Consider the following 21,989-nt stretch of genomic DNA (forward strand, 5'->3'; position numbering starts at 1 on the left):
GATATAGGAATTGCTCCTTTTTTATCTTTATCTTTCTTTTTATTCCTCCTCAGTTATATGTAAAAACAACATTCACTTCCAAAACTATGAGTTCCAAATTCTCTCCCACCCATTTCCCCTCTTTGAGAAAGCAAGTTATTTTATGTTAAAAATGTGTGGCCATGAAAAACATTCCCATGATAGTCATGTAGTAAATGTATTCATCCCCATCTCCCCCAAAAAAGAGAAACCTCAAGAAAAATAAAGTAAAAAAACCATGTTTCAATCTGTATTCAGATACCATCAGCTTTGTCTTTGGAATGGATAATATGCTTTATCATAAGTCCTTCAGAGTCCTCTTGGGTCACAGCTTTGCTGAGAAAAGATAGGTCATTCACAGGTGATCATCCTGCAAAATAGTGCTGTTAATTTGTATACAGTACATTTCCCATTGCATCTATTCATGCAAGTTTTTTACTGAGTGCATCCTGTTCATCATTTCCCATAATAGAACACATTTCATCTCAGTCACATACCACATTTTGTTCAGCCATTCCCCAACTAATGAGCACCCCTCAATCTCCAACTCTTTGCTATAATTATGCCTATACATATAGGTTCTTCCCGTATTTCATTTCTTCTGAAATATAGACCTAGCAGTGGCATTGCTAGGCCAAAGGGTCTCTCTATGGCCTTTGGGCATAGTTCTAAATTGTTCTGCAGAATTGTTGAATCATAGAAATTTCTCATTTTTATTGATTTTCCAAAAATCTGAACTTTAGTGCAAATTACATTATCCTTTTAGGAATCAGGGGACTTCAATTCATGATTCTCAAAATTAGAAGGATTCAAAGAGGTTATAATAGAGAGCCCAATGCACATGAACATAAATCCACTTATGAAACACTCTTAACAGTTATTTATCTAGTTTCTTGAAGTATTGTGAAACCTGTTACCTCCCATTCCATTTTGGGGGCATGGCAAATTGCAAGAAAGAATTCTAGGGGCAGCTAGGTGGCGCAGTGGATAGAGCACTGGCCCTGGAGTCAGGAGTACCTGAGTTCAAATCCAGCCTCAGACACTTAATAATTACCTAGCTGTGTCCTTGGGCAAGCCACTTAACCCCACTTGCCTTGCAAAATCCTAAAAAAAAGAAAGAAAGAAAGAAAGAAAGAAAGAAAGAAAGAAAGAAAGAAAGAAAGAATTATAGTCCAACAGTAACTTTATGAAATATGGGCAAATCATTTAATTTTTTCGGTTTCCTTTACCTCATTTTTAAAATGCTGAGGCTGCTACCATCATCAAGACAGTGAACTAAATTGAATGAGCTTTCATGTGCTTTTAAAAATTTAATTATGTATTTCTCTCTGGGTTTTGCTGTATTCTTCAGGAGAATAACCCTTTTCAGTTCAGTGGTGTCCATTTACTCCTCTTAGCTTCTCTATTTGAGTATTGTCAGCACAGAAAAGCTTTGAATAACTAATTTTTAAATGAAAAAAATCTGTAATGACTTTAGAGGTATGTATTTACTTTATATGGAAGGGTGGGAAAACAAATATTTCTTTTCTAGTTCTTTTACATAGAACCAAATGAACCGTCATGGAAAATTCCTCCTGCTGTTTCTTCTGTAAAGATGGAAGACCAAACTGTGATGCCCTGTGGGACTACTAGTGGTGCCCTAATGGTCACTTCTATAACTGCTATGAAAACAAGTCCTAGACTGGATATGGGTAGATTTCCTACATCAAATTCTGGTGAGAAAAATGAAAATTTATGCCTCCTCTCTTAAGTTTTGAGGTTATCATTTCAACATTTCTTCTAAAACCTAGGTTCTTATACTGGCTTCTTCATTTTTACTAATAACTCTCTAAGACTATAAGTTACAAAAAAACAAAAGTGCCAATTGCTTTGTTTTGTTAAAGGAAGTTTCTTCACCAGCATTTGGGTTAAAATCCTAAACCAATGAAACACAACTTCATTCCCAATTGTGGTTCATAGACATAAGGCACAGTCTGTGATGAGAGAGTGTAGAAGTTTTGTTCCCCAGATGGCTGGGGAGTAGAGTGAAGTGAAGCCTGAAATAATGGGCCAACTGGGGTAGTCACTATTTAGGGCACCCTCCTCAGGGTAGGTAACCAAGTAAGTTTCAGAATTTCTAATGCGATGGATGCCCATTTATATTTAACTTTTGTTATTGTTTAGTCATTTCATTCATGTGTGACTCTTCTTGATGTGATTTGGTTTTCTTTTTTTTTTCCCTTAAATTTAAATATTTTGTTTATTTCTTTTTCCAACTATGCGCAATGGTAATTTTTAACTAGTCTTTTTTTTTTTGCAAGGTATTGAGTTTTACAATTCTTCCCCTACCCTCCCTGATATAAGCTCTATATTTATAACCATGCTAAACATAGATTGATATTGAACATATTTTATCACTATTATTGTCATTCTTACAATTTTATGTTCCTTTGGTAAGGGGAGGAAAGAGAAAGGAAGGAAATAAATGAATATAATAATTTATAGCATTAAAAAGTTCTTGAAATCAAACCTTTATCAGTTGTATAAATTTTTAATTGACTTAGCAGATGACTTCCATTAAATATAACTGCTGATTGAAATAATTATTTCATGGTAACTTATAATATTTCTTAGCAGATTTTTCTGTGAAAACTCCTATTAAAGTCAAAGTCATTGAAAAGGATATTTTGGTCCAAGCAATTTCTTGCCACAGTGCTTTCTCTTCTTCAGATTCAGGTAATGTCTCCAAGATTTTTTTTCCCATATCTTCATTTGATTTGTTCCTTATCCAATTTGTTCTTTATCCAACTGATGTTCCCTACTAAGTAATAACAGGTTGGAATGGGGTGGTAGTAGTGTTGATTATACAGAATGAAGAAATTAGTCCACCTGAATGAAAAAGATAGGATTGGTGGTATGATTTGTACTTGGCACAGATGTGGAAAGCTAAAAATTGAAATTAAAAACATGTCATTACTACCCCTTTTTGCCCAAATACCTTACAGCTCTTTAAAATATCACAAAAGATGAGGAAAAAGTAGATGATTTGTAATTTCATATACTGAGTATCTGCTATACTCATATATGTTATATCATGGATTTATTATTTATTAAAATATTTTAAAAGAACCTTGTTAATAGCTAGTTTTTGGTGTTAAAAAAGATCAGAAATTTAAAAAGTATTCATATATTTTTTTATTTGGTGATATTAACAATCTTAATTTCATGACAATTCTATCTTTTACCATGGAAATGTTTTAATATCTCATGAGAAATTTCATTGTTCTTTCAAAATGAACAAAATTCCAAAAGATCCAGGATCCAGGATGAAATTAACATTTTCTTCCCCTTAACCTCCCATCTTTCCCAATAGAATTGTTGAGGTTAAATGATTCGGATCCAGTTGCAGAAGCTGCCATTCAACAACTAAGTCATTCTTCAGAATTGAAATTCAAGTCACCAAGGAAAAAGAGTACTATTATCATAGAAGGGGAATCTAAGGTATAATTATAAAGACCATCTATATTTATTGGTATATGTGTTATATTTGTCCTTTTACCAAAAGTATATCCTTTGCATTGTTAATATCTTCATGCTTATTATTGCCTTTTTATTTATTATTCTAAATACTAAATTCTAAATACTATACTGACAGTTTTTGTGATAGAATTCATTTTAATTCACCAAACTTATATTAAGCACCTACTTCATTTTAGACACGAATTTTGTACAAAATTACCTAGTCTCTGCCCTCAAGGTATTTAGATTCAACTAGGACAGTGTAGATAGAACATTTCATAGAATAAGTATAATACAAAATAGGTGGTGTGAGAGACAAGACTTGACTAGCAATATTTGGGGATTCTTTAAAGAAGATGAGGATTTTGAAAGACAGCAGTTTGGAAAAGGCCATTCTAGGCATGGAGATAGATGACTTGTATTAGGTGCATATAGGCAAGAGATGACTTGTCAAACACAATCATGACTAGCCATCCACTTTGGCTAAAACAGATTCCGTAAAAGTAATGTAAAGTCAGGAAAGAGAGATTATAGCTAAATTATGATGGTCCTCAAATGCCAATTGAAAAAGTTGGTTTATTTCCTAAAAACAATATGGAGGGGTAGCTAGGTCGTGCAGTGGATAGAGCACTGACCCTGGAGTCAGGAGTACCTGAGTTCAAATCCAGCCTCAAGCACTTAATAAATTACCTACCTGTGTGGCCTTGGGCAAGTCACTTAACCCCATTTGCCTTGCAAAAACCTAAAAAAATATGGAAACACTAATAATTTTGGAATAGATATGATAGGATCAGATCTGTTCAAGGAAAAGATTGTCAGTTGTGTGAGTATGGATTATAGAAGGGTTAAATCAATAGTCCAGTTGATGAGGGCATGAACTAGGTTGGTGACAAGATGAGTGAAACAGCACAGTGACCATGTCAAGACCTGGAATGTTCTTACCTTGTACTTATCTATGTTCTACGTACTTTTGAAAGCTGCTCCTCTTGTCTAATGATACTAGACCTGGATATATTCCCCAATGTTTAACAAACTTCTATTTCCTCTTCCTTTTCCAGTCAAAGTGATACTCAATCTCCTGTTGCTTAAGAGTACCACACCACCCACTGAAACTTCTGTTGCATTTTCTTACATTTAGTTCTACTGAAACCCTCCCCCTCAGATCTGCTTGCTCCTTCTGCCATGCCTTCTGGAACTCCTTTACAATAAATGACCAATTTCCCTTTCATTTTAGCACTTTAACACTCATGAATCTTTCAGTCTTATGGAACTCACAGAGAACTGGCTTCTCTTCACATACCACTTCATCCCTCATTATCCTTCCATCTTCTCTAGTACTGGTTGTATCTTCTTTCAAACTTCTTGATTCATTGATCCCAAAAGAGAGGGGTAAGGAGAGGCAGATTGTCAGAAAACTTCATATTCTTGTATAGCAACATTGAATCTATCCTAGCATTTATGATGTCTGATTTCTCTGAAAAGCTTCAATTCCATAGTTCTGACTCTTCTTTGTGGCAGTTCCTTCTTTCCATGTTTACATTCTCTCATTTCCATTTCACATTTCACTTTCTCCCCTTTAGTTCTGTATTTTCTACTCATATCATCAGTAGTTGTATTCTTCCCGTTCCAATACGCTGAAAGGACTTATTTGAATTTCACAAAAATTTCAAATAAGTGGCCAAAATTTTTACTTTTTACTTCTTATTCCTCCCTTTTCTGTGACTTAACTCCTAAATTTGCAAAGATCAACTCCACTAGGGTAGTTAGGTGGTGCAGTGGATAGGGTTCTTGGCCTGGAGTCAAGAAGAGCTGAATTCAAATCCAGCCTGAGACAGTTATAAGCTATGTGACCCTGGACAAGTCACTTAACCACTTTCTGCCCCCGTTTTTTAGTTAAAAATAGGATAATAATAGTACTCACTTCCCAGGTGGTTAGAAATAAATGAGTTATGATTTTTATATATTACAATAATGTTTTTTTGTTTTATTTTCTTTTATTTTTTAACTCTCATTTTGTACAAATTTTTTTTACATTAATAAAATATTCTTGTTTAAGAGTAAACAAAATACCCCTCCCCCATGAATATGGACTTGCTTGGGTGATAAAGGGGAGGGAAAAAAATTAAAATTAAAAAAATAATAGTAATAATTGTAGGTATGGCCAGGTGGCACAATGGACGAAGCACCAGCCCTGGAGCCATGAGCACCTGAGCCCACATCCAGCCCCATAGACCCAACAATCACACAGCCGTGTGACATGCAAGCCACCTGATCCCCACTGCCCTGCAAAAACCAAAAAGAAGAAAATGAAAAGACCCAAAATAAAATAAAATAGTAATCATAGTAGGGGTGGCTGGGTGGCACACAGAGCATTGGCCCTTGAGCCAGGAGCACCCAGGTCCAAATCCAGCCACAGATACCCAAAGATCACCCTGCTATGCAGCCCCAAGCAGGCCACCCAGCCCCATTTGCCTTGCACCCTCCCCCAAATAATAATAAAAAATGTGCTTCAGTCTTTGTTCCAACACCAACAACTCTGTCATGGGTGGATCGCATTCTTTATGGTGAGTCCATCACAAAAGTTGCTTCCATATTTTTCCAACGTTGCCATTGCTGATCGCAACTCCCTCCTTTCTTATTTCTCCACTACCATGTACTATATTTTCTCTCTCCTTTCACTCTGTAATCTGAGTGGTGCAGCAGACAGATCCCTGGTCCTGGGGCCAAGAAGCCCTGAGCCCCCATACCACCCCTTAGGCCCAGAATCCACCTGGCCCCATGGTCCTGGACAGGCCTTCCAATCCCAGCCGCTTGCAAGAAGTAAAAAAAGAAAATGTATTATATCTGACCACTCTCCCCCATGGTCCATCCTCTCCTCCTTTATTCATATCCCCACCCCTTTCCCCTGCTCCCCCCTCCTTCTTACTCCAGATGCCTATACCCCATTGAGTATATCTGCTGTTTCCTCTCCTAGCCACCTCTGATGAGAGCAAAGGTTCCCTCATTCCCCCTTGCCTTCCCCCCTTCCATAAAATTGCAATAGCTCATTGTAATAAAGAAAAAACTTATTATATGAAATATCTTGGCCTATTCCCCTCTCCTTTTTCTTTCCCCATTACATTTCCCTTTTTTTCCTATTGACTCCATTTTTATACCATATTTTATCTTCGAATACATCTTTCTCCTGTGCTTCAACTATAAAAGCTCCCTCTACCTGCTCTATTAACTGAGAAGGTTCATATGAGTATTATCAGTGTCATTTTTCTATGCAGGAATACATGCAGTTCATCATCATTAAGTCCCTCATATTTTCCCCTTCTCCTCCAATCTCCATGCTTCACCTGAATCCTGTATCTGAAGATCAAACCTTCTGTTCAGCTCTGGCCATTCCAAAAGGAACATTTGAAATTCCCCTGGTTCATTGAAAGTCCATCTTTTTCCCTGGAAGAGGACATTCAGCCTTGCTGGGTAGTTCATTCTTGGCTGCATTCTAAGCTCTTTTGCCTTCTGGTATATTATATTCCAAGCCCTACGAGCTTCCACTGTAGTTGCTGCTAAGTCTTGTGTGATCCTGACTGCAGCTCCACGATATTTGAACTGTGTCCTTCTGGCTGCTTGTAATATTTTCTCTTTGACTTGGGAGTTCTGGAACTTGGCTATAATATTCCTAGGGGTTGGTTTTTTGGGATCTCTTTCTTGGGGGGGATCGGTGGATTCTCTCCATTTCTATTTTGCCCTCTGCTTCTAGAATATCAGGGCAATTTTCCTGTAGTAGTTCATTGAAAATGATGTCAAGGCTCTTTTCCTGATCATGACTTTCAGGTATTCCAATAATTTTTAAATTATCTTTCCTAAGTCTGTTTTCCATGTCAGTTGTTTTTTCAATGAGATATTTCACATTTTCTTCTAATTTTTCATTTTTTTGGTTTTGAAGTATTGATTCCTGACTTCTGGTAAATTCATCAATCTCCCTGAATTCTATTCTTTGTCTGAAGGATTTGTTCTCCTCAGAGAGTTTTCTTATCTCTTTTTCCATCTGGCCCATTTTGCTTTTTAAGGCATTGTTCTCCTCAATAACTTTTTGTACTGTTTTATCCATTTGACCTAAGCTGGTTTTTAGCATGCTATTTTCTTCAGCATTTTTTTGGATTTCCTTGACTAAGCTGCTGACTTCATTTTCATGTTTTTCCTGCATCTCTCTCATTTCTTTTCCCAGTTTTTCTTCTAACTCCCTCATTTGATTTTCAACGTCTTTTTTGAGTTCTGTCATAGCCTGAGCCCAATTTCTGTTTTTCTTGGAGTCTTTAGATGCAGGAGCTTGTGCTTCCTCATCTTCAGACTGAGTGTTTTGATCCTTCTTGGGATTACAGGCAAAATATTTCTCAATGGTGTTCCTCTTTTTTCTCTGCTTGCTCATTTTCCCAGCCTGAGCCTGATTTTGGGGTGCTTCCTGCGCTTTTGGCACACCCCCACAAAGATCTCAGTGTGTGAGCTTCTGTCCTCCCTCCTGGTCTGTGAATGACCATAAGCATTCCCCCTCTATCAAGGGGCTGAGGTGGGGGGGGCCCTGTTGTTCTATGGGGGGCCTAGAGTGTGATCAGGATCTGAATGTGTTCAGAACCCCAGCGTCCTGCTCCAGGGACAGAAGACAGAGCTCTTCAGTCTCTCTATTCACTGCCTTCCCTAGGATTAATGGGTTCATGCCCTGGGGTTTCCTGCTTACTGGCTCTGCCTGGATCTGGACTGCCTGGGCCATGCTGCTTGCTATGTGCCCTGCGGGCTGGGATTCAAGTGCTTGCTCTGGCAGAGGTCCCCCACTGTTCCCCCAAATTGTGCTTGTTGCTTCCCGAGGCAAAGATAAGAAAACTTCCCCACATCAGGGGCTCCCAGCAGGGCCTTGAGTAGGAGAACTGCCTCACTGGGTCCCTCTGTGGGTTCTGTCTCTTAAAAATTTAGTTAGAGGCCTTAGTTTATAAGTTTTCTGAGAGAGCTCCTAAGAGATGATCCTCTCTTGTTGCCATCTTGGCTCCACCCCACCCCCCTATTTCTTCTTAACATTTTGGATACCAGCAAATGCATTAAGATGCATTTGGCCATATATGTTCATAGTTTCAAATTTGGGGTATTTTTTCAGTGACTTACAGGTGTAAATTATATGCATATCCTATTATATGCATGTACCAACAGTATATAATTGTAATTATATATAATCATCAAAGGAGCATAGCAGTAGTTCTTTATAATAACACAATATACATAAACACCAGAGCAAATGCTTTTAGATAAAACTGAAAGATGTGTTTACGATACAGTGACATTCTGTAATTACCTCATTTATCAGCAAACAATACAATTTACAAGCAAAAGTATAAGAACTACTTTTCCAATTTCCTCTATAACATCCACCATGAGTTAGTCTAGTCGCAGTTTGAACTAGATCTCAATAGTCTATGAACTTGCCCATCTATATGCCTCAATTAGTTCACTGGACATATATAATCTTAAAGCTCTATACCTGAACTTAGAATATTCAAGTAAATGGGGGCAATGGTCAACCTTGATGATCAACCTTTAGTGTTTTGGGAATTGGAAATCAAGTAAATGTCCTTCAATTGGGGAATGGCTTAGCAAACTGTGATATATGTATGTCATGGAACACTATTGTTATATTAGAAACCAGGAGGGATGGGAATTCAGGGAAGCCTGGAAGGATTTGCATGAACTGATGCTGAGTGAGATGATCAGAACCAGAAAAACACTGTACACCCTAACAGCAACATGGGGGTGATGATCAACCTTGATAGACTTGCTCATTCCATCAGTGCAACAATCAGGGACAATTTTGGGCTTTCTGCAATGGAGAATACCATCTGTATCCAGATAAAGAACTGTGGAGTTTGAACAAAGACCAAGGACTATTACCTTTAATTTAGGAAAAAAACCCTGATATCTTATTGTTTGATCTTGCTATCTCTTATACTTTATGTTTCTTCCTTAAGGATATGATTTTTCTCTCATCAGTCAATTTCAATGAATGCTTACCAAGGAAACAATGTAAATCTGGACCAATTGCCTTCTTTGGGGGGTGGGGGGGAGTAAGATTAGGGGAAAAATTGTAAAATTCAAAATAAATAAAATCTTTAATTTAAAAACAAAAAAAGAATATTCAAGTAAAGAATGTATTACTACATTCTGTGGGAGTTTTTCTGTTCTGAAGGAATCTATTTCTTTTTTTAGGTAGATTTTAGTCCTCTTCACCTATTTGGACAGGTTGTTGGATTACAGAACACTGTGTCCTTTCCTTGAAGTGTTGGTTCCTGAGTCATTTTCCACTTTAGAAAATCAATGGAAAACTGTTCAATTATATCTTTTGTTTAGAATTCTTTGAGGTAAATATTTATCAATCATTCTATGCTCCTCAGTGAGTCCAGTAATTCTCTTGAATTATATATTATATATGAATCACATATAAAGTATTGTGTTAAGTTATTTGTATAGTGACCCTATATATTTCTGGAGCTAATCTTTAAATGGATGAGTTGCTTCGTTTCTACATAGCTAAATATGGAGTAGCTTTATATTTCCCTAAGAAATCACTTAGCTGTTGTGGTCCTCAGTTTCCTCACTATAAGATGAAAAATTAGATCTGGTGATCTCTAACATACCTTTCTAAGCTTTGTGTTTATGATACTCTGATCTGTGTGCTAGCTTGCATTTATCAAAATCATCAAGATTTCTTAGCAAAATTTCTCACAGGCAAAAAGCAAAGCAACTGAGCACCATTTATTTCTGTCAGGGCTCTCATGAGCTAAAGATAAGCATCTTTTAGATCCTTTCTCAGCTAAGCAATGATGTGTGAAGACTACAAAAAAGAAAGGATTTTCGGATCATGTAGCTGTCAGTTACCCTTTGTGACATAAGCATTTGCTACATACACACGTGCCTCAGCACATCTGTACTTGGAGTCCATTCTTCCAGAGAAAATGCATATTTATGAGAAAGTATGCCTCAGGCTTTTGGAGGGAATGTTTTGTACCAACTGTTCTTACTATGCCATTTTAATAAAAGTATAATTTTAAAAGTTATTTGTCTACTTGTTCACCATCAGTAGGAAGTATTCGGGCGGGGGGGCCTTGTGAGCTATGATAATAATAGACATCTACAGGGTCACCCTGAGAACCCAAAGCAGAAGCCAGCCTCTAGGGACCCATCCTTGGGGGTCCAAATGCACACTGAGAGATAGCTCAGAGTAGATGCTGCAGCATCATCACAGAGTCACCTCTAGTCCTGGTATTGAAAAAGAATGGAAAATTAAAACACTAAATAATTGTTAGCTGTTATTGTAACACACGTGTATTGACTTCAGAACTACAGAAAAAATATAGTTCAGTGAGCCATGCTAACTCATACTGTCTTTCTGTTCCTGTTTTCCCTGACTCTAGTTCTTTCCTTCTGGCAATTAGTGGTTCAGGAGATGGAGTGCTGGATGGGCCTGGAGTTAGGAAGTTCAGATACAGCCACAAATACTTACTGTGTGACTCAGCTTGCCTCAATTTCCTCATCTGTAAAATAGGAATAATGATAGCATCTAATTTGCAAGGTTTTTATGAGGATCAAATAAGATAGTATTTGTAAAAAGTGCTTAACATGGTATTAAGCACACTATATAAGGGCTTAGACCCATATTTTTCCTTCTTTCTCTTGCTGAGCTGACTTAGCTTATTCTGCTTTTTGTAGGTTTGGGGTATGGGTATTAGATGAGCAGAATTTCAGAGGCTTTGACAGTCCCTATGTGGATAAGCAGAATGTCTGCTACTTGTTTTAACAAGGTGGCATGTATCCAGCCAGCAGAATCTCTGCAATAGTAGAGGAATCTGCCTTTGGGTCCCAGGCATCATTAGCCTGTGAGTTGTTTCGTGTGCTCTAATGGAATATGGAAGTCTGTGAGGTGCTTCTGAGTGAGAACCTTAGGAATGAACATTTCCCTGTATTAATTCCTAATTAACTTGTCCTATAGAATCTACTCTACCTCTACTTCACGATTACTCTATTACTCTTATCTCTTCTTCATGATTCTTGTTTTAGTATTTGGTTGTTGAGTTGGTTTTTTTTTTTGTTGTTTGTTTTTAGTTTATGGAAACCAGACAAAATGTGTGTTTCACCTGTAAATTCATTTCATCCTATATGATTTCTCTCCCAACACATTCAATTTTGATCAACGTATAGCATGGAAACAATTTAAGGACTATCAGACTGCCTTCTGTGGGGGATGGGGAAGGGAAGTGAGATTAAGGGAAAAATTGCAAAATTCAAAAATAAAAGACTGTGATTAGAGGAAGAAAAAAAAAGTTGAGGGCTCAAACACAAACTTAACCTTCATCATAATTTTAAAACATAATATCCAAATCCTTCTAGTCAACAAAAGAAAGAACAACATTCTCTTTCCCTGCTATTATTCCAAGTTCCCATTATTGGTTAATTTAAATTATTCCAAAGCATTTGAAAAATAAATTATATTAAGAATACATTTTAAAAAAAACAAACAAAAAAAGAAAAACTTAGTCTGATGTTATCATATGTTTCCTTTTCATGCTTACAAGATCTTTGCTACCATCATTATGACTGAAGCTTCTCTTTTGTGGGTCATTGTTTGTAAAGTTATCATCTAGATCTTGGAGGCTATCTACTGGTCCTTAGTACATTCTTCCTCTTTTTCAATGAGTTCAATGAGCCTGATAGTTTCTCCCCACCCTCACATCCCACCTCTTCCCTCCAATTCCTGACTTTATCCTAGAGGGATTCAAAATGTTTTCTCACACACCAATACCTCTCAGTTCTATTCAACTTTCATGAGCTCAACCACATATAAAAGAAATAGGCACATCTTTGATCATTCCATCATCCATTAGCATTTTATTTCCATGATCAAGAATGCTAAAATTGCTTTTTCTGGTTATATAATCCTATCATTCCTTTTCTCCTTATCCAGTAATCTTCCTAAACCTATTCTTGTTTTACCATGACCTCACATCTTTTCAAATCCTCAGTTATTTTGAATTTGCCACTCCTACTTTAGCCACACTCTCCTTCCCTTCCCAGTCTTCCTGAAAGTCCTTTAATAAGCCACTTAAAATATGCAGTTCTCTGATCTTAAATCCTTTTTCTCCATGTTATATTACTTTTGTGCCTTGCCAAACCCCAATCTTGTACCATTTCCCACAATCTACCTCTTTTACTTTTACTCAGAGGAAGTTACATAATCATTCTAACTAGTTTCAGTAAAAATTCTTATCTCAATTGGGATCTTAGTATGACCCATTAAAAAAAAATTTCCCTAATTGATTCTCTATCCCACTACCTTTAAGGCAATTTCAAATCTCCTCTTCTCTTCTCAAACCCTCTCACAGGATCCTTCTCTTCTCTCTGTAGCAGTTAATGCTATTAATTATGCTCTCCTTGATACTCTCAGCTTTCTAGGTTTTCAGGACTCTCTTTTGGTTCTCTTCCTACCTATCTGATTATTCTTTTCTCAGTCGCCTTTGCTGGATATTCATTTAGGTGATTCCCACTAACAATGGGTGTCCCATATGGCTCTGTCCTGGGTCCTCCTTTTTTCCCCCTCTATACTATTTCACATGGTAATGTCATCAGTTCCCAAGGATTCCATTATCATCTCTACTCTGATGATTCTATAATCTATTTACTTGGACCTTACCTCCCTTCTAAAATCCAGTCTTAGATCTCTAATTGTTTGTTATACTTCTTGTACAGGATGTCCAATAGGCATCTTAAACTTAACATGTCCAAAACTTAGCTCATCTTTCCTCCTAAACCCTCCTGTCTTCATAACTTTCCTAATACTCTTTTTTTAAAATTTATTTTTATTAAAGATATTATTTGAGTTTTACAATTTTCCCCCAGTCTTGCTTCCCTCCCCCCACCCCCACACCACAGATAGCACTCTGTCAGTCTTTACTTTGTTTCCATGTTGTATCTTGATCCAAATTGGGTGTGATGAGAGAAATCATCCTTAAAGAGAAGAGAAGTCTAAGAGGTAACAAGATCAGACAATAAGATATCTGTTTTTTTTTTTTTTCTAAATTAAAGGGAATAGTCCTTGTACTTTGTTCAAACTCCACAGCTCCTTATCTGGAAACAGATGGTACTCTCCTTTGCATACAGCCCAAAATTGTTCCCAATTGTTGCACTGATGGAATGAGCAAGTCCTTCAAGGTTGAACATCACTCCCATACTTTCCTAATACTCTTGAGGATACCACCATTTTTCTAATTCCCCTAGACTCATAACCTAGTCTTTGTCTCTCCACTCCTCACCATATACAGTATTTCATAAAGCCAATAAATTTTACCTTCATTACACCTCTCACAAGTACTGTCTTCTTTCATCTACACTGCAGCCACCTTGGTTCAGCTCTCATCACCTCATGTTTAGGTCATCAGCATAGCCTGCTGGTTGGTTTCCTTGACACAAGCTTCTTCTACTCCAGTGCAATCCTTCACTTAGCTATTAGTAATATTCTAGAGTATGGTTCTGATCATGTCAATTCCCTTCTTTTAAAACTCCACTGACTCCCTATCCCCTCTAGGGTCAAATATAAAATCAACTTGCTTGGCAAAGGCCTTCATAACCTTGTCCCTTCCTATTTTTCCAGTCTTTTTTTACCTATACATGCTTCAGTTCAGTGACAATGGTCTCCTTTCTGTTCCAGAAATAAGACATTCCATCTTTGAACATAGTGCATTTTCTTTTTTTTTTATTTAAGGCAATGGGGTTAAGTGACTTGTCCAAGGTCCCACAGCTAGTTAATAAGTGTCCGAGGTCACATTTGAACTCATATCCTTCTATTCCACTATGCCACCTAGCTGTTCCCATCTTCTGCATTTATAAATTGAATTGCATAATTTCCTTCCACTCTCCCTTCCTGCCCCCTCCCCTCAACAGTCAATAGTCTGGTAAGCATTGTATATATATGTTTAATATGTTTATAATTTAGTCATTTTCTGTAAAAAGGAATTAGGACTCCTGGGATAGGAAGGAAAACCATAAGAGAAATTTTCAAAAAAAGTGAACATAGTGAACATTTAGATTCTGTAGGGTTTTTTTTTAAATTTATTTAAGGCAGGGTGGCTAGGTGGCCCAGTGGATAAAGCACTGGCCCTGGAGTCAGGAGTACCTGGGTTCAAATCCGGCCTCAGACACTTAATAATTACCTAGCTGTGTGGCCTTGGGCAAGCCACTTGACCCCATTTGCCTTGCAAAAACCTAAAAAAACAAAAACATAAAATTTATTTAAGGCAATGGGGTTAAGAGTGACTTGCCCTAGGTCACACAGCTGGGCAATTATTAAGTGTCTGAGGCTGGATTTGAACTCAGATCCTCCTGACTCCAGGGCTGGTGCTTTATCCACTGTGCCACCTAGCTGCCCCTCTGTAGGGTTTTTTGTTTTGTTTTTCTTACTCTGGATGTGGATATTATTGTCTGTAACTCTCTGAACTATCAAAAGGAAATTCATCCCTGAAGCTTGATCAGCTCATAATGTTATTGTTAACATATACAACCTAACAGACTCTTTGATCCAGTGACACTGGCTTCCTGGATGTTCATGAACAAACATTCCAACTCTTGGCAATATCTTTGACTGTCTCCCGTGCCTAAAATGCTTTCCCTCCTCTCCTCCAATTATTGATCTCCCTGCCTTCCATTAATTCTCAACTAAAATATTTTTATTATTAATATTATTTATTTTTACAATTATATGTAAAGATAATTTTCAGAATTCATTTTGGTAATTTTTTCCCTCATACCTTTCCCTCTCCTCATCCAAGGATAGAAAACAAGTAATCTAATATGTTATAAATGTACAATCATGTTATACATTTTCAAATTAGTCAAGCTGTGAAAGAAGAATCAGAAAAAGAAAAGCATGAGAAAAAAAGCAAAAAAATTACAAAAGACAAAAATAGTATGCTTTGATCTCCACTCATATTCCATTATCCATTCTCTGGATATAGAAGGCATTTTCCATCATAGATCTTTTAGAATTGTCTGTGATCATTATATTGCTGAGAAGAGCTATGTCTATCATTGTTGATTATCTCAAAAAGTTGCTATTAACATGTACAATGTTCTCCTGGCTCACTTCAGTCAGCATCAATTTATATAAGGTTCTTCTGAAATCTGCTTGGTCACCATTTCTTATAAAGCAAGAATATTCCATTATATTCATATACCACAACTTGTTCAGCCATTCTCTGATTGATTGATTGACATCCCCTCAATTTCCTGTTCTTTGCCTCAACAAAAAAGGGCGACTATGAATATTCCTTTTTCAAAAATTTTTTTAAAGCAATGTGATTAAGTGATTTGTCCAAGGTAACACAGCTAGGCAATTATTAAGTGTCTGAGGTTGGATTTGAACACAGGTTCTCTTGACTCCAGGACTGGTGCTCTATCTACTGCACTACCTAGCTTCCCCAAATATTCTTTACTTGTAGGTCTTTCCTCCTTTTCATGATCTCTTTGGGATATTGGCCTAGTAGTAGTATTGGTGGATCAAAGGGTATGTAGTTTTATTGCTCTTTGGGCATGGTTCCCAATTGCTGTCCAGAAAGGTTATATCAGTTCACAACTCCTCCAATTCATTAGTGTCCTACTTTCCAACACTGACCATTTTTCTTTTTTTGTTGTATTGAACAATCTGATAGATGAGGTGGTACCTAGCTGTTTTAATGTGCATTTTTCTAATCAAAAATGATTTAGAACATTTTTTCATATGACGATAGATATAGTTAATCTCTTCATCTGAAAACTGCCTGTTTGTATTCTTTGACCACTTATCAATTGGGAAATTATTTCTATTCTTATAAATTTGACTTAGTTCTCTATATATTATAGGAATAAGTCCTTTCTCAGAACCACTAGCTAAAAAAATTGTTAATTTTATTATTGATATAATTAGACTTATTGTTTTCCTAATATTGAACCAGCCCTTCAATCTTGGTATAAATGTCACCTGATCATGGTGTATTAGACTGGTGATAACTTGTTGTAATCTCTTTGCCAAAATTTTGTTTGACATTTTTGTATCAATATTCATTAGGGAACTATAATTTTCTTTCTCGTTTTTGACTCTTCCCAGTTTAAGTATCAGCATCATATAGGTGTCATAAAAGAAATTTGGTAGGACTCCACCTATTTCCCCAAATAATTTAGATAGTATCAGAATTAATTGCTCTTTAAATGTTTGGTTGATTATGATCAAGCAGGATTTATACCAGGAATTCAGGGTTGGTTCAGTATTAGGAAAACTATCAGCATAACTGACCATATTAATAACAAATCTTACAGAAATCATATAATTATCTCAATAGATGCTGAAGAAGCTTTTTACAAAATACAGCACCCATTCCTACTAAAAACACTAGAAAGCATAGAAATAGATTGTTCCTTAAAATGATAAGGAGTATCTATCTGAAACCATCAACAAGCATTATATGTAATGGGGATAAGCTAGAGGCATTCCTAATAAGATCAGGGGTGAAACAAGGATGCCCTTTATCAACACTATTATTCAATATTGTATTAGAAATGCTACCTTTAGCAATAAGAGAAGAAAAAGAAATTGAAGGAATTAGAATCAGTAATGAGGAAACAAAAGTCATACTCTTTGCAGATGATATGACGGCATACCTAGAGAAAGCCTAGAAAATCATTTTAAAAATTACTGAAAACAATCAGCTACTTTAGCAAACTTGCAGAACATTCCACATAAATCCTCAGAATTTCTATATATTACTAATAAGATATGGCAGTATGAGATAGAAAGAAAAATTCCATTTAAAATAGCTTCAGACAACATGAAATACTTGGGAGTCTGCCTAGCCAAGGCAGACTGAGAAGCTCTATGAAAACAACTATAAAACACTTAAATGTTTGGTAGAAGTTACTTATGAATCCATCTAGCCCTGGAAATTTATTTTAGGCTTGTTCAATTTCTTTTTCTTAAAAGGGATTATTTTAAGTATTTTATTTTCTCTTTTGCTAATTTGAGTAACTGGTGTATCTGTAAATAATCATCTATTTAACTTAGATTATCAGATTTATTGGCATATCTTTGGGTTAAAATAACTCCAAATTATTACTTTAATTTCCCCTTTTAATGGTGGTGAATTCATCCTTTTCATTTTTGATATTGGTAATTGGTTTTCTTTTTTTTTTTTATCAAAGTAACCAAAGGTTAATCCATTTGGTTGAATCTATTTTGTTGATTTTTTAAAAAAATAAAATCAGATCTTATTTTATTTATTAATTCAACAGTTTTCTTTCATTTTTATAAGTCTCTCCTTTGATTTTCATGATTTCTAATTTGTTATTTAATTGGAGCACTTTAAGGTTTTCAAGATATTTTACATGTGCTATTTCATTTGATCCTCACAGAAACCTATGAAGTAAGTGCTTTCCAGCATTTTCCCACATGATTTCCTTTCATGAATTTTATAATCTAGTTATTCTGACCTTCATGTTGCTTCTTATACACAATGCTCCATTTGCTGTCATCATTCCTTTGCCTTGGCAATGCTCAATTTGCTTCATTCCCCATATAATTGTGCTTATGGTTTTATGAATTTCACTAACATAATTCAGTTGCTTTCTTGCTCCATATTGAAGCCCCTTCTTCAATAGCTGGGTTCCTTTTGAGGTCCTCCATTTTGGGGATGAGACCTGGACAGCCATACTTCTTTCCCCCTTCCTACTATGCTTCTAACTCTGGACTTTACCACTAAACCCATCATGGGTAGTTTTGCATCTTCGTGTCACTCTCTACCCTATGCTTTTCAATTTTGTGTTTGTCTCATACCATTGGAATGTAAGCTCCTTAAAGCAAAGGGAAAATGTGTTTATTTTTGTTTGTTTATTTGCTTGCCCCTCACCCTCTTGCAAAATATTTTCTCCATCTTTACATCCATCTGTTGTAATGACCCCTTTCTTTCAAGACTTAGCTCAAGGGAGGTAGAGCCAAGATGGCGGACAAGAGAGCAACAGCTCTTAGAAGCTCTCTCATAAAACTTCGATACTAAGGACTCTAACTAAACTTTAGAGTCGGGACCCAGTAAGGCAGTGCTCCTACTCAGGGTAACCTGGAAAAGAGCAGAAAGGCTCTGCTCCCTGGGGTCGGAGAGGCAGCTGCCAGAGGGGTGGCCCACCAGAACGAAAGAACTTCAGCCTCCCGGAGGCAGCCCCAGGGCGCTGGGAGCCTCGGCTCACAGCAGTGGGGGAGTCTCTGGAGCTACACCGGAGAGCACCGGGCACAAAGTGGGGGAACAGCAGGGGGACCTGTGCCAGAGCGAGCACGTGGAGCCCAGCCCTCAGGGCACAGAGCCAGGAATGTGGTCTTTGGCAGACCAGATCCAGGAAAAGAAGCAGGCAGAGCAGGTAAGCAGGTAAGCAGGAGCCCCCAGGGCATGAACCCACTGAACCTAGGGAGGGGAGTGGAGAGAGACTGCAGAGCTCTGTCCTCTGCCCCTGGAACAGGACTCTGGGGCTCTGACCAAATTGAGATCCTGATCACAGTCTAGGCCCTCCCAATAGAACAGCAGGGCCCCCTACCCCACCTCAGCCCCGTGGCAGAGGGGGGTGCATATAGTCATTCACAGACCAGGAGGGAGGACAGAACCTCACACACTGAGACCCTTGTGGGAGTGTCCCCAAAGCTCAGGAAGCCCAAACCCAGGCTCAGGCTGGGAAAATGAGCAAGCAAAGAAACAAGAGGAAGACCATTGAGAAATATTTTGCATATGAGCCCAAGAAGGATCAAAATACTCAGTCTGAAGATGAGGAAGCACAAGCTCCTGCATCTAAAGACAACAAGAAAAACAGAAATTGGGATCAGGCTATGACAGAGCTCAAAAAAGACTTTGAAAATCAAATGAGGGAGTTAGAAGAAAAACTGGGAATAGAAAGGAGAGAGAGATGAAGGAAAAACATGAAAATGAAGTCAGCAGCCTAGTCAAGGAAATCCAAAAAAATGCTGAAGAAAATAGCATGCTAAAAACCAGCTTAGGTCAAATGAATAAAACAGTTCAAAAAGTTATTGAGGAGAAGAATGCTTTAAAAAGCAAAATTGGCCAGATGGAAAAAGAGAGAAGAAAACTCTCTGAGGAGAACAAATCCTTCAGACAAAGAATGGAACTCAGGGAGATTGATGAATTTACCAGAAACCAGGATTCATTACTTCAAAACCAAAAAAATGAAAAATTAGAAGAAAATGTGAAATATCTCATTGAAAAAACAACTGATATGGAAAACAGACTTAGGAAAGATAATTTAAAAATTATTGGAATACCTGAAAGTCATGATCAGGAAAAGAGCCTTGACATCATTTTCAAAGAATTACTACAGGAAAATTGCCCTGATATTCTAGAAGCAGAGGGCAAAATAGAAATGGAGAGAATTCACCGATCCCCCTGAGAAAGAGATCCCCCCAAAAAACAATCCCTAGGAATATTATAGCCAAGTTCTACAACTCCCAAGTCAAAGAGAAAATATTACAAGCAGCCAGAAGGACACAGTTCATATATCATGGAGCTGCAGTTAGGATCACACAGGACTTAGCAGCAACTACATTGGAAGCTCGTAGGGCTTGGAATATAATATACTGGAAGGCAAAAGAGCTTAGAATGCAACTGAGAATCAACTACCCAGCAAAACTGAATGTCCTCTTCCAGGGAAAAAGATGGACTTTCAATGAACCAGGGGAATTTCAAATGTTCCTGTTGGAATGGCCAGAGCTGAACAGAAGGTTTGATATTCAGATACAGGACTGAGGTGAAGCATGGAGATTGAAGGAGGGGAAAATATGAGGGACTTGATGAACTGCATGTATTCCTGCATAGAAAAATGACACCCTTAATATTCATATGAACCTTCTCAGTTAATAGAGCAGGTAGAGAGAGCTTTTATAGTTGAAGCGCAGGAGAAAGCTGAATTTGAAGATAAAATATAGAAAAAAAGGGTGTAATGGGAGAAAGAAAAAGGAGAGAGGGAATAGGCCAAGATATCTCATATAATAAGTTTTTTGTTTATTACAATGAGCTATTGCAATGATATGGAAGGGGAGAGGTAAGGGGGAATGAGGGAACCTTTGCTCCCATCAGAGGTGGCTAGGAGAGGAAACAGCATATATACTCAAAGGGGGATAGACATCTGGAGTAAGAAGGACAGGGGAGCAGGGGGAAGGGGTGGGGATGTGAATAAAGGAGGAGAGGATGGACCATGGGGGGAGAGTGGTCAGATATAACACATTTTCTTTTTTACTTCTTGCAAGGGGCTGGGATTGGATGGCCTGTCCGGGACCATAGGGCCAGGTACATGCTGGGCCTAAGGGGTAGTATGGGGGCTCAGGGCCTCTTGGCCCCAGGACCAGGGATCTGTCTGCTGCGCCACTCAGCAACCCTACAGCAGAGTCAGAGTGAAAGCAGAGAGAAAATATAGTACATGGTAGTGGAGAAATAAGAAATAAGAAAGGAGGGAGATCGCAAGATCAGCAATGGCAACGGAAAAATATGGAAGTAACTTTTGGGATGCACTTACCATAAAGAATGTGATCCACCCACGACAGAGTTGTTGGTGTTGGAACAAAGACTGAAGCACATTTTTTATTATTATTATTTTTTGGGGGGTGCAGGGCAAATGGGGCTGTGTGCCCTGCCTGGAGCCACATAGCAGGGTGATCTTTGGGTGTTTGAGGCCGGATTTGGACCCGGGTGCTTCTGGCTGAAGGGCCAATGCTCTGTCTGCCACCCTGCCACCCCTACTTTTATTACTATTTTATTTTATTTTGGGTCTTTTTTTTCCTTTTTTTCGGTTTTTGCAGGGCAGTGGGGTTGGGGTGGCTTGCATGTCACACGGCTGGGTGATTGTTGTGTGCATGGGGCCGGATATGGGCTTGGGTGCTCCTGGCTCCAGGGCTGGTGCTCCGTCTACTGTGCCACCTGGACATACCTACAATTATTACTATTATTTTCTTTTAATTTTAATTTTTCTCTCTCCCCTTTATCGCTCAAGCGAGTCTATATTTTGCTGGGGTGGGAGTATTCTGTTTACTCTTAAACAAGAATATTTTATTGATGTATAAAAAATTATTTGTACAAAAAGAGAATAAATAATTATTTAAAAAAAAGACTTAGCTCAAGCATAACCTTCTGCAATCAGCCTTTTCTGCTCTCCCCCAGGTACTAATGTCTTACCCTCTGAGGTTACCTTGTATGTGTTTTGGTTCGATCCATATGTGTTTCTCTCTCTCTCTCTCTCTCTCTCTCTCTCTCTCTCTCTCTCTCTCTCTCACTCTCTCTCGCTCTCTCTCCATATATATACACAGATATATATAGATAGATATGCATATATAGATAGATTATAGATATATAGTTAAGTGACTTCTCCAGTGTTACAGAGCT

General features: G+C 37.7%; 1 protein-coding gene across 2 annotated transcripts in view; it reads left to right on the forward strand.

Moving 5' to 3' along the window:
• The window catches only part of C2CD2 (C2 calcium dependent domain containing 2), a 91,901-nt gene that overhangs the window by 64,125 nt on the left and 5,787 nt on the right, over window positions 1–21,989 (forward strand). For both annotated transcript variants that reach the window (XM_074213834.1, XM_074213835.1), the window contains 3 exons: window positions 1,550–1,733; window positions 2,635–2,733; window positions 3,371–3,498. In XM_074213834.1, the coding sequence (XP_074069935.1) occupies window positions 1,550–1,733; window positions 2,635–2,733; window positions 3,371–3,498 (411 nt within the window). The remainder of the gene's footprint in view (window positions 1–1,549; window positions 1,734–2,634; window positions 2,734–3,370; window positions 3,499–21,989) is intronic.

The sequence above is a fragment of the Macrotis lagotis genome, chromosome 1 (genome assembly GCF_037893015.1).
Source record: "Macrotis lagotis isolate mMagLag1 chromosome 1, bilby.v1.9.chrom.fasta, whole genome shotgun sequence".
Taxonomy (NCBI): domain Eukaryota; kingdom Metazoa; phylum Chordata; class Mammalia; order Peramelemorphia; family Peramelidae; genus Macrotis; species Macrotis lagotis.